At 38.0% G+C, this 12,393-nt stretch overlaps 1 protein-coding gene across 1 annotated transcript; it reads right to left on the bottom strand.

The window, feature by feature from the left end:
• Positions 1 to 5,946: 5,946 nt before the first annotated feature.
• LOC110764088 (adenylate isopentenyltransferase-like) lies at positions 5,947 to 7,565 on the bottom strand. The gene has a single exon (XM_021967002.2). The coding sequence runs from the start codon at positions 7,137 to 7,139 to the stop codon at positions 6,015 to 6,017; it is 1,125 nt and encodes a 374-aa protein (XP_021822694.1). The 5' UTR covers positions 7,140 to 7,565; the 3' UTR covers positions 5,947 to 6,014.
• Between the last annotated feature and the right edge of the window lie 4,828 nt (positions 7,566 to 12,393).

Raw genomic sequence — 12,393 nt, 5'->3', positions numbered from 1 at the left:
AATGAAGCTATGGTTTTCAAGACGTTTTGTTTGTAATGAATTGTTTGGGTTTTTTTTATAAAATTGGGCTGGGTTTGTTTTGGGTGCTATTTAAATTTTTTTGTGTTGGACTTCTTTTTTAAGTTGATCAATGGCAATCATGTAATTTATAGGAACTTAACCACCAATTTCTTATGTAGTAAATGAGTTTTGGGTGTGTTTTTAAAGTGCATTCTATGTGGGTTTTTTAAATATAATTTTAGCCCCTATTTTGGGTATATTAGTGAAGCTCCCTATATTTAACCCCATTCTTAATATATTTTGGTTAATATTTTGGAAGAATTTTGATACTTTGAATTATATTTCCATTATAGGACTTTCGACTTCCTCTGGAGCAAAATATAATCAAATGGACGAATTTTGGAGTAATTCCAATTGGAGGACGTTCGTGAGTCACTTAGTTTGATCGTATCAAAATTTTAGATTTTTCTACCAAGCGGTTATTCTCTGGCAATACAATAAAGGAGCAGTGCGCGGTGCTGGAATAGTGACGTTTTGGGCCTTCATTGCGTTTTTGGAGCCCAAGATGACCTCAGATGGGTTCATGGCCTTCTGGAGAAGTGTTCAGAACGTTTTTATCTTTAAAACAAGCTATCTACAATTACCTTTTATTCTTGCAAGTATTTTCAGTGATTTTAACCTTGTTTGCGCAGGTACTAAAAATCCTATCACCTAGTAACAATAAGAAACTGCGCTTCAAAATCAGACGAACTTCCTCTTAAAAATAGCGTCATGAAATTTGGTGGTGAGGCTGGAGATGGCAGTGGCGAGGAGGAGGAGATTCTGGATGAGCTTGGCGCAGGAGAGGGAAAGGAGAAAAGCGTCGGCTTCGAAGAGTTGATAACCAATAATAAATAGATAAGGGTAAGAACGTAATTTCAAATAGAAATTAAACAAACCCTAAAGCACTTGCAAATGCCCATTGACCTCAAGCTAAGAAAAATTTGAAAACAACTAACTAAAAGCAAAACAGAACTAGTTCATTGACTATATCCTTAATATTTAACATTTTATTGAGGAATATAACCAAATTTTTATTAAATATTAATTCAAACAAACCCAACATTTTCGTAGTGTATGATGTAGTTTTCTTGCAAGAAAAGTAATGTTTGCGATTTACGACAATTAATGGGTCCAGTCAAAACAATTAACTCAAAGTGATACATTTATCAATTTTTGGAGCTAAATAAAGAGATGGTACATACGTCTTTCCAGTTTGTACGTAGGTGGGCTTAATGCGCAATCTATTATACTATTAAACAGTCAAAGTCTGATCCAAGAAAAAGAAAACTCTTCTAATTCAGCCCACTAAATATTTCAACTGGACCAGGTTTATAACGTTGAAGAGAAGCACAGCAGGTACCGAATACATATATTTCAAAACTACTACTTGTCATCTCCTTTGTTTACCGTTTAGAATGTTAATTCACATGAGTTTAGCATTCGCATCAAGCAACTAATGAAACACGTTTTCTTGACCACGAAAAAAATACTAATATAATGATTTGCATAATTTGAATATTATTTTGGTGTGTTTGTTTAAAGTCCAACTACCTTCATTACATACTTGTGCCTTCAATTTTACTTCCAAGTTTGTCAAAGGTCAAGTTCTGCTGCGTTCCTACCTTAATCCAACTTTTCGTTTTCATGACTTTTTTTTCTCTTGGTAATTATACCTTACCAAGAGATGAAAAAAGGGGTAAACAAAGGAAAAGTTTAGCAAGAGTTCCCAAGTTTCAATTACCCACCTAATTAAATACGAAAAAAGTAAAAATCTCTTGCGTACCATCTTTTTCTTTTCAACTGCTACATTTAAAAGAACAGACCACAGAACTATGTCAATTATGTCGCGGAAACCCATTGGCCGGGCCTCTCCTATCTGAGTAGCCCATTGGCCCAGTAACCTGTCCAATGCCTGTGTGAGTGAGTGAGTAGTAATTGTAAGACAAATAAAACTCAGAGCTCATCGCATCTCCATCTTCTTAATAGATTATAAGAATGGTGGTGGTGACATGGTTCTCATTGTGCTTGTAAAAAGGTGAGAGGGGCAACAGAGGCAGCAGCCTGTAAGTTTTACTCTTCCACAAATTGGAAACTGGAATGGAAAACATGGAGTGATGTTCAAACAAACTCACCACAAATCAAGAATAATGTAGTAAATAAAATACACTTTTTTGTTCATTGGGATGTTTAAAATAAACAACTTGAGTTATAGGATCATGCGCAAACCAAACCAAACCGCACGCGCACTCTCTCTCTCTCTCTCTCTCTCTCTCTCTCTCCCATTCTTCTTCTCTCCGTCCATAAGAATATGATCATTGATCAGAAGAGCAGAAGAGCAGAAGAGCAGAAGAGCAGAGGAAAAAGAAGGCCCTTTCTCTCTTCTTGGTTTTGCCTAGAAAACACAAAGCCATCATGCGCTCCGAGTCTAGGCATATTCATTTACCCATAGTACAATAAGTGGCTCACAAACACATTCATTTTATTCTTAAAATATGAATAAAATGGTTCAAAACAACAGCACTCACTTCTCGATGCTTTTGTCTTTCACTCTTTCGATCACTCCTCTCCTCGGATCTCCCGATCCCTTTCAAGCATTGCCCTTTCTGCCATTGATTTATTGTTTCTATGTCCCATTATGACCAAAACCCACTTTCCCACTTTTGTTTTTCTTCTAAAGAATAATTAGTTCCTGGCTTAATTATCCCAGATTTAATTAATTAAATCCCCCATAGCTGTCCAGCTGTGTAGCTGTGTAGCTAGCTAGTTACTAGTTTGGTGAAGAAGGGTAATGCGACCCATGATTTTGACTATCCATGATCCATCCATTCCATTCCATTTCCCTCCTCCTCCGTATTATGTATATAGCTTGGTGGACCAACCTACATATCATCAATATATACATAAATATTAAGGTGGTTCAGAGGTTGTTGTTTTGTGATTTGTGTATGAATGATGCTTCTGGCTTGAACACAAACAAACAGACAGACATACTCAGAAAGTGTAATAATATTAATAATTCTACACGCATGTTTTGTGTTAGTTACGAGATGATCAGCAGCAGCAGCAGCACTCATTCATGGTCATTGGTCCCCCAACAAGAGTTTCAATTAATTAATTAAAACTACTTTTCTTAATTAATCTCTCATTTTGTACGTGCCATTTCATGCGCATTGCACATGCTAGCTGCTGCATCTTCCCCATTTTCAGAAACATTTACCAAATTTTCCAGTTCACAGAACTTAACCTGTTTGATGATAGATGATTGTCCCCGAAGCTTTCAACTACTAATTGGTCGCTAAGAATATGAATAATTCATTCTTCTGAAATATATAATATTTAAGAATATTAATAAGTTGTCATTCACGCATTCTAGCCTCCTCAGACTCAGTTGTTGATTATACAAATCATTTTGAATTTTATGTCCACTAGAAATTGTCCCCCTTCTCTTGTTATAACTTATATACCCCCATGCCACTGTCAGCCAATTTGCATCCACCCTTCAATAAACAAACAAATCTTCCTTCTCTATGCGCATATTCTTCAACGAACATCGTTCTCATTAGTTATTCTAATTACCACTAAACACATAGCTTTTCCTTAAAATCTAGTGATTTGAGTGACAGAAGAAACAGTTGCTCTAGCAGAAATTTGATGGGTTCCTTCCTTTCCTAGACACCCAATTTCATAATAAATAAATTGGTTTTAATAAGAAGACCATGTAATTTGAATTTGGTCCCCACACAGATATATGTCATACGAGTACCAATCCAATTACACGTATTTGGGGTTTTCCCAGAGAAAAGAAAAACAACATTTTGAAGGGTTTGGATAACGACCTTAAAAGGATCATCACATCACATCACATCACAAGAAGCTTCTATAACTAATTGTTTCAGAAGATTCAGAACCTTGAACGCAAAAGAATGGCCTTGTTATCTGTAACTGGTGCCCCATCAACAACAGTGCCCAAAAACTCACTCGCTTCAAAACAGAGTGTTAAGCTTAAAGTTCCAAGCTTTTAGGGGGCAATTAGAATGCTAAGTTTCATCAATAAAACAACTGGGTTCTTTTAAAACCTTTCCACTTGAAATGTATCACCTTAATTGATGTTCTGATGCTTAGAAACTCTGACATTTCATCACTCTGCTGCTGCTGCTGAATGTTGATGCAGCAGAGCAGCGCAGAGTAAATGTTGAGAAATGGAAAGAAAGCATCATCCTAGCCTTCACTTCATAGTTCGTAGTTCATAGTTCATATCCCTGTCCTAGTTATAGATTAGCAACTCTGCCATTAATATTTGTCAAAGACTCGGGACTTGGGATATCACACACTTCCCAAAATTCTCTCACCCAATTCACAAGGCACAAAACCAACCAGGTCCTCCATCATTCAATTGTTCTTTGAATTGGGTTTTAAAAACTGATTAGCATAATGAGAATCTCAAAAGAATAAACAGAAACTTGCCGGGAGGAGGAGACTAGGAAAGTGTGTGTGTTTGATATAATCTAAAAATAAGACGACGGACGGACAAATTATATGTATCTAATAAGATGTTTCTTTTTTATGTTTAATTTTATCAGATCATTTTGGCATTTTGGCATTGACAAGATCTAGAGAAGAATCTAGTAAATTACAAAACCTCCAACTCGTTTGCCATCACCTTCAGCCCCGTCTGGTTCATGGTAAATGAGATTTAGGGATGAGAAATCAATTGATTTCCCATGTTTAGTAAGTTCAGGAATGGAAAATCGTTGCCTGGCTCATGGGAAAGTATGGGGAAAAGTGAAGCCATCCTCCCAACTTGAGTTTTGTTTTCCCTTCTCATAGGGAAGTTTGGGAAAATGAGCCAATATTAAATAAACATTTTTCATGACCATTTTGTCCATATTAACAATTTAGAATTAAAATATATCATTAAATATATTCTTTTTTTATTTGATTTAATATGGGTATAATTGAAATTTTATACAAACTTTGTTTCTCATTTCTAACATTGGAATGGAAATGAAATAAAGTTATATCTCCCGGTTACTTTCCTAGCATTACCAAACGTGGGAAAAGAATCTTCCATTTCCTATTATTTTGAAAATAACATGAGAAATGATTTCCCCTCAAATTCGTTCCGTTAACCAAACGGGGCCTCAGTCTTCAGACCCCTCACCTCTCGCCTCACTGGAATGATGGCATTTGACATACAGGAACAGGACAGTTTGATTAGATTTCCCCCTTTTTTCGGATCGGGAAAAATCAAATGTTAGCTTCAGTTACTGCAACAAATTCCATTTTCAATTACACGTAAATACCTGACTGACAGACTATTTATTCCCTCATTTTCTAATATAAAATCCACGCTATATCTAAATTTCTATGCACAAACTTTGAGTAGTATTGGAAATAATTATTTAGTAATGTGTTTTAGGTTGCAAAAAGCAAAAAGGGCAATCTTGTACCATTTCCATGTCATCGTCGCCAAAAATATAAAACCAAAAACATGATAATTACATGACTCTAGGAACTGGGAAGAGTTTAGTGTGTGATTTGTGAGTCCAATTTTTCTGTTACCAACACACTAAATATGTGATTAAAAGACTTCCTAAACAAATTGATACAAACACAATTCACAGAATTTTCCTAATTAAGGTTGCGGAATTCACAAAAACTCTTTTGCTTCCCAAAATTTATGTTTCTCTCTTTTCTTTTTTTTCATCTCTCGGTTTCTTGTATTTGTGATTTTTCCTCTTTTTCTCCTCCCAAATCAAAAATTTGTAACCCACTCCACTCTTCATGTTCTATTCTACTACACTGTCGCATTGTCTCGACCTCAGTCCTCAAGTCCCCAAGTCCACTCTCACCTTTTTTTTTTTGGTGCGTATGGGAATTGGGAAGTAGAGGTACAGAGGAATCTTTCCCCAAAATTCGGAGGAAATTTAAAAAAAAAATTAGAGGTGTATAGCTGGAAAAAGCTGGAAGACCTACTCGTCCAAGAAACGCTTCACAACCTTCACGCTTGGTTTGACAACCTGCCTCTCCCATATCTCTGACCACCTCTTTCCGTCGTCCTTATCCGACGACGTCGTCGCAACCACCGCCCTAAACGCGTCCGTTGCATCTAGCCTCCGTAGGTCCCACCCTCCTCCCTTCAGCCGTAGGATCTTCCCTATCTGCCTCTTCGCCAGCTGACACGTGTTGTCCTTGATCGCCCTCACCGCCTCTTCGTATGCTTCCCTCCGCTCCCGATCATCACCCTCTCCGCCCCTCCCCTGTGGTGGATATTTTTCAAAATACCGAGTGAACTCGGGCACGCCAATCGCCTTTCTCAACGCTGTCTGACTCGCCGTCAATTCGTCTTCGTCCTGGCGATCCGGGTCGCAGAACTCGGCCAACTCGTCCAACATCCCCGAGTCGAGCATTTCGTCGACTCGCTTGCACAAGTACTCCGTCAAGACCGTCAACGACACGTCCACCCACAGAAAACAGCAATTATACCTGAGCTCGGAAGAGACAGAGCCATTGAAACCCGGTTCGAAGACATTGGAGCCCGGTTCGAACCGGTCCACGAGGAGCGCATGAATGAAGGAGTTGGAGCCGCCGACGAGCATCGGCACCTTCCTTCGATTCGTAATGCTGGAAATGGCTTGACCGGCAACGGCGCGGAATTGGGCGGGCGTAAAATCGCCGTGGCGAGGGTCGAACTCGCCGAGGAGATGGTGGGGGACGCCGAGGCGGTCGGGGATGGGAAGCTTGTTGGTGGTGATGTCGAGGCCGGCGTAGAGTTGCATTTTGTCGGAGTTCACGATTTCGAAGAAAGGGAAGCGGGTGGCGAGGTCGAGGGAGAGGCGGGACTTGCCGGCGCCGGTGGCGCCCAAGATAATGAGAAGCTTGTCCTTGCGCTGTTGTTGTTGGCGTGGGGTGGTGGGGCCGGAGGATATGTGGGCCCCGCGGCGGGGCTTGATGTGGGGGAGAGGATGATGATGGGAAGGAGTGGTGGGGCAGAGGTGGTTGACCGGCGGGAACAAGTGGAAACGAGAGATATAAGAATAGAAATTGAGATTAGAATAATGGTGGTGGGAGTGAGTTGGGAAGGGATGAAGTGTCATAGGAAGAGAATGACAGGCTGTGTTTTGGTGAGCTGGGTATAATATGAGCTGCACTGTACATACAGTGCACGCTTATACGGAATCGTAACGGAAAAGAGAGAGAGAGTGCTTGTGGTATAATTTGTGTGTGGGTAGGGGAGGTACAGCCTAAGCTGTCCACTGCTGCCTCCCTGGTCGACGATGGATATAACGATGATCAGTACTAGTACTCAGGACCGGAAAGTACTAAAACCTGTTGGTTGATGGTGGTGGCTGCGGTGGTTGCGGCGGCGGCGGCGGCGGTGGAGGAATAATGATCATATAGTAATAGAAGACCAAGACGAAGTGGTGTTTTTGTCCTTTAGCTGTTCTCTACTATCGTCATGCCCGTATCCAAGTTCATACCCCTCCTCTCCGTGGTTCTCTGCTCTCTCTCTTTCTCTTTGTGCGTTTGTTTATTTCTGCCTTTCTCTTTATATATATAACCCTTCCCTTTCATGTTTTTATTTTTTTTTCTTTGACAAAGTTAAAAAGTAAAAAAAATTTAATGGAAGCGGTTTTTAACTCAAGTGGTTAGAAGGAATTTTATCCTCAATATCGCTTATATATAAAATAAAATAAAAAGGCAAAAATGGGGTCACTAGTTCACCATATTCACTCTCAACCATTGGCCCGTTAAAAGTAGAATACAAGTGCAAATACATACCAAATTCTAATAGTTGACAAGAGACATTATTTGAACATTTTTTTATTAAATAAAAACGATTAAGGTTGAAACACACCGAATTTCTCTATTCTTTTTTGGCAAGAACACACCGAGTTTGGTTCTCACACATCAATTCCTCTGTCATGTTCAACCAATAACCTTTTTCAACACAAAAGTCATATACTCATATTCTCAAGTCAAATCAAGTGAAAAGAAATATTTTTTTCAAACAAAAAACAGAGATTCAATTCAAGCATTAGGTTAGAGAGAAAATCGATGATGCATGAATTTGCATATCTGTAGTAAATGAACTATATGATGGCATTATTATTGTCAAAGTGTCATGAGAATTCAGTACAAGATTAATTTTTTTTCCCTTTGCTTGTAACTTGTTATATTATTTTATTTGAAGTCTTCGAAGCCTAATTATTTCTCTCTCTCTCTCTCTCCCTCTTTTCTCTTGTCCTTTTAATATTGCATAGTCCAACCCTTGCGTAACGATCAGATGCATGCTCCTAACCCTTTTATGCCTTAAAACCCCAGTTATTATTAATGGGGCAGAATTTGACATTACAGATAGAGATAGAGAGGTTGCTGCATGCCATCCGGGGTTCAAAGCCTGCTGGCCTAATAATGGTTCTTGTTTTTAATAATAATCTTGATTTTTGTTCTTCATAAGGTTGAGATTCTACTTCTCCTCCTCATAACATATTTGATGACGAAAACTCATTTCTCTCTACTCAAAATGTGTTGAGAGAGAGAGAGAGAGAGGGAGAGACAAGAGTGACTTGTACTCAATATCCATGTTATTTCTATGGTGGAAAATTATGTTCAAACACTACACCCCCGTTCAGTGTTTGCCAAGTAAGTTGACCCCAACCCAAATTGTGTTCCCCTTCTTTTTTTTATGGGCATATTCTAATGTGATTCATTAATTCACTAAGCATATGTATTATATATCCAGTTGTATTTTTCTGGAATTTTTAATTCCCTTCCCTGCTAACGATAGGTAGGTTTGGTAGCAATATATGTTATGTTTGCCGGCCAGTGGAAGTTAGATGACGCAAACATCAACCAGGAAGGATTGAGGATATGGATACATTTGGCCACCTGGAAGTAGATACAATCATCCTGAAATAATAATGTTAAGTTAACCAATGAATCTTATTTCGAGCTAAATTAGCAGCAAGCAAAAGAACAAAAACAAGATGAAAATTCGCCGGACATATATTATGTTATGACATTGGAAAGATTAATAAATATATATATAAACATTGGGCCGGGGTTTCTTGTGATCACGACTGTGTTGTGAATTGTGAACATGCCTCTGTATATGAGTCCTGCATGCGAGCGTGAGCTGACTTGAGCTTGACGATGGCGTAGGTGATTGGTGGTGTGTGTTGTGAGGCTCTTCGCGATGACAGAGGGCGTGACTCTCTCTCTCTCTCGGCCCTATGTATATATTAATGCGTTGTGTTGCGCCATATGGTTACATGATTGTTTTTATGTTTCGGCCTTGTTTTTGCTTGTGTTGCATTTCTACAATCTCTCCATTTAATGCATCACTTCCATTAGTTCATTATTGATGTTTTTTTTTTCTTCTAAGGATACATTGGTAATATCGGCCACCTTTGAGAAAATGAAAATTAAGAGAAAGATTATGTTTTTAGTATGATTAATCGCCTATGGTCTTTGTATCATGTCAAACTCATCATTTTGATCCCTAAACTTCAAAATCAATTAATGTTGTCCTCATTTCCTTGCCCCGTACAACAATGTTATCCACAACGTCAATTCAATTTAAAATTCTATTAAAACAGAATGATGAGTGTGGATTGGAAAAAGAGTGAGGGGTAGACGTCGGCTAGAGAAGAGGGGGCAGGCATGGGAGTGTGGACTGGGGGAGGGGGGAATAAAAAGAGATGGGTGATAATGGGTGAGAGGAATTTTCAATGAAATTGACTCGAGAATGATATACATAGTACATAATAAGAGAATAAGGATGACATTGATTGGTAAGTTTAAGAATCAAAATGATGAGTTTGAGATGATATAAGGACCGCATAGACATATGATATAAACTTATAAAAGAAATAGTTAAATTCTAAACCAATTATGTTTTTGATACCATTCATATCTATGCGACAGTTGAAAGAAAGAAAAAGAAAAATAACAAGAAACGAGTTAGAACAATAAAATAAAATGAAAAGCCAAATATAAAGCAATCATGAATCTCCAACTTATGCAGAGTCATTTCAAGAAAAAAAGAATGGCATCGAGTAGATGAGCTGAAAAGGGGGTCAGATAATTGAACTGCTACATACCTTACAAGCATGGCCTTGCATAGCATGCAGTAGTCTTTACACGATATTGTCCTCGTTATGTCATGTGTGGGAAAGTATCACGTCTCTAAGAACAAAAGAGACGAACGTTGTTTTGTACCATTTAATCAATCGAACATGCAGGAATTGATTGGTGTCACATCAGACTATCACACGAATTCAGAGACAAATAATAGACGTGTAGAAATGTGGCGGCTGGAATATCCTATATCGTAGGATTCACATTAATTTAGCCATAACTAGTTAAGGGAATGTGTCCCCAACATATTTCATGTGCCTATCAAAATAAACATTTTATTTTTTATTTTTTGTGTATGATGATATATATCAAATTATTTTTTGTCAAAGATATATATATATATCATCTTATGAAGCTCAAGTTATACTATTTCTCAGTTAATAGATGATTAATCTAAAGATTATATAAAAGAAGTGTTAGAATTAGACGTTCACGTATCAAATGCATCAAATGCGCTATCGACACGAATACTGATGTTATATCATAATTTTGAAAAAAGACTATAAAAATAAAAAGCAAAGGGCTGATGCGGTGGTTGGTGCAGCAGTTTTTTTCTTCATCTTCCTTGCCCACGATCTTGTAAAGTCGGTCGGTCCTATAGTATCGTTCGGGGTTGGTTTGGGGTTTGCCGCGCCCCGATTGTTACATTTGAAAAAGTTGAAAATTTCAGAAGCCAAAGCCAATAACAAGATGGATGCATGTAGAAAATTGGTAACGGGGGATCAGAAATTCTAGGTTTTAGATCGTGCATAAAGTGTTGCAAGATTTAGAAGCCCAAAAGATCCAAGTCGGTGTTGAAAAGGTGGGATTGAAATCATGATCAGCATTGAACTCTCTCCCCTTGGTACGAAAATTTCTAACTAAATAAACTACAATTTGCAATGGATCCCCCAAACCATAACAATGACCAGTAAGTAGATATGACTGAGCCTGACGGCAAGGAATATGACATGGCGTCGATGGCGATGCAAAACTTTAATGATTTATATCTTAAAAAGGAGGAGAATTTTAAGCTAGAAGGGATCCTCATAACGACTTTTAGGCTTCGATGGGCCTCAGTCAGTCTTATCTTTTGATTTATTGAATGGAATATCCTTTTTTAAATTAATCATCTGGAATGATATGGATTAAGATTTGATCGTGGCGGGGCTTAGTCGATCCATCGTATTATTAGTAGGACTCTTTTGGATGTTGAGTATTTTTTATCTTTTCCTTTCCAAAACTGCGCATGCAGTTCATCAAGCAGCTAGCGAACCACATGCTACGCGTGCTCCAAAGAATACACGTACCCTTGCTATACCAAGATTATATCAAGCTTTAATAAGATAAGTAAAGTGATTACAAAAAGCTAGAAGAATTTAAGATTGTGTCAAATGCATGCATGTAGAGGTTGGTATGGTGATGGTGAGAGAGTTTTTCGATGCGATATCATTTGACAATATGACCGTCCGTAACACCATATACTTTTTCATAAAGTTGTAGGTGATAGGGATATATAATACTTTTCAACAAGTTGCTAACAAATTTCATTAAAAGAGGTGATTGAGTTCACAAACTCAATATGAATCCAAAGATTTGTTAATTAAACTGACATCACCATCTAGCCAAAGCCAATCATACATAACCATATATACATCAATCCTAATTCATGTAAAACTACGTACCTAAATTAAGGCATGACAATCGGGAGACATGTACACACATTATAACAATTTTCCATGTGTGTATCTGATAGATGTACCTACTTCTCTGGCTATGAACACGGAAAATGATAATCATGCCACTAAGCTGAGCGGCCAACGACTTTCCAACTGTTGACCGTTGAATCCTTTTTCAAGTTGGAAAATCACCAAATAACTCTACTTAGTGACTTCATTTTCATTTAATTTCCAAGTCCTCCACAAAATTTGGCCAAATATAGTGACGTGCGCTTCTCCATCAGCAAATCAGAGATGTGGATTCAATTCCCTCCTTTCCTACTTATTTATTACTCGTCTTCGTCAGAATCTACACTTCACACACATTGTAAAAAAGTCAGTTTTGCACCCAAAGAAAAAAGAAGAAGAAAAGGAGAGTGTTCGTCGTATGTTTGATCCGTTCAAAATATTTGCATCTGTCTAATCAGTTTGGTGTGTAATAATAATAATAATAATAATACTGTTTGTTTCACTTCCTAAACTGTGAAGATCAATGCCCTTTGATGGGTAG

The sequence above is a fragment of the Prunus avium genome, chromosome 1, assembly GCF_965620075.1.
Source record: "Prunus avium chromosome 1, drPruAviu1.hap1.1, whole genome shotgun sequence".
Lineage (NCBI taxonomy): Eukaryota > Viridiplantae > Streptophyta > Magnoliopsida > Rosales > Rosaceae > Prunus > Prunus avium.
Note: the sequence above shows the minus strand (reverse complement) of the source record. Positions and strands in the feature narration are given on the sequence as shown.

Bases quoted from the DNA above. Each gene is read 5' to 3' on its own strand.
- LOC110764088 (XM_021967002.2), bottom strand. From the start codon at position 7,139: ATGACACTTCATCCCTTCCCAACTCACTCCCACCACCATTATTCTAAT.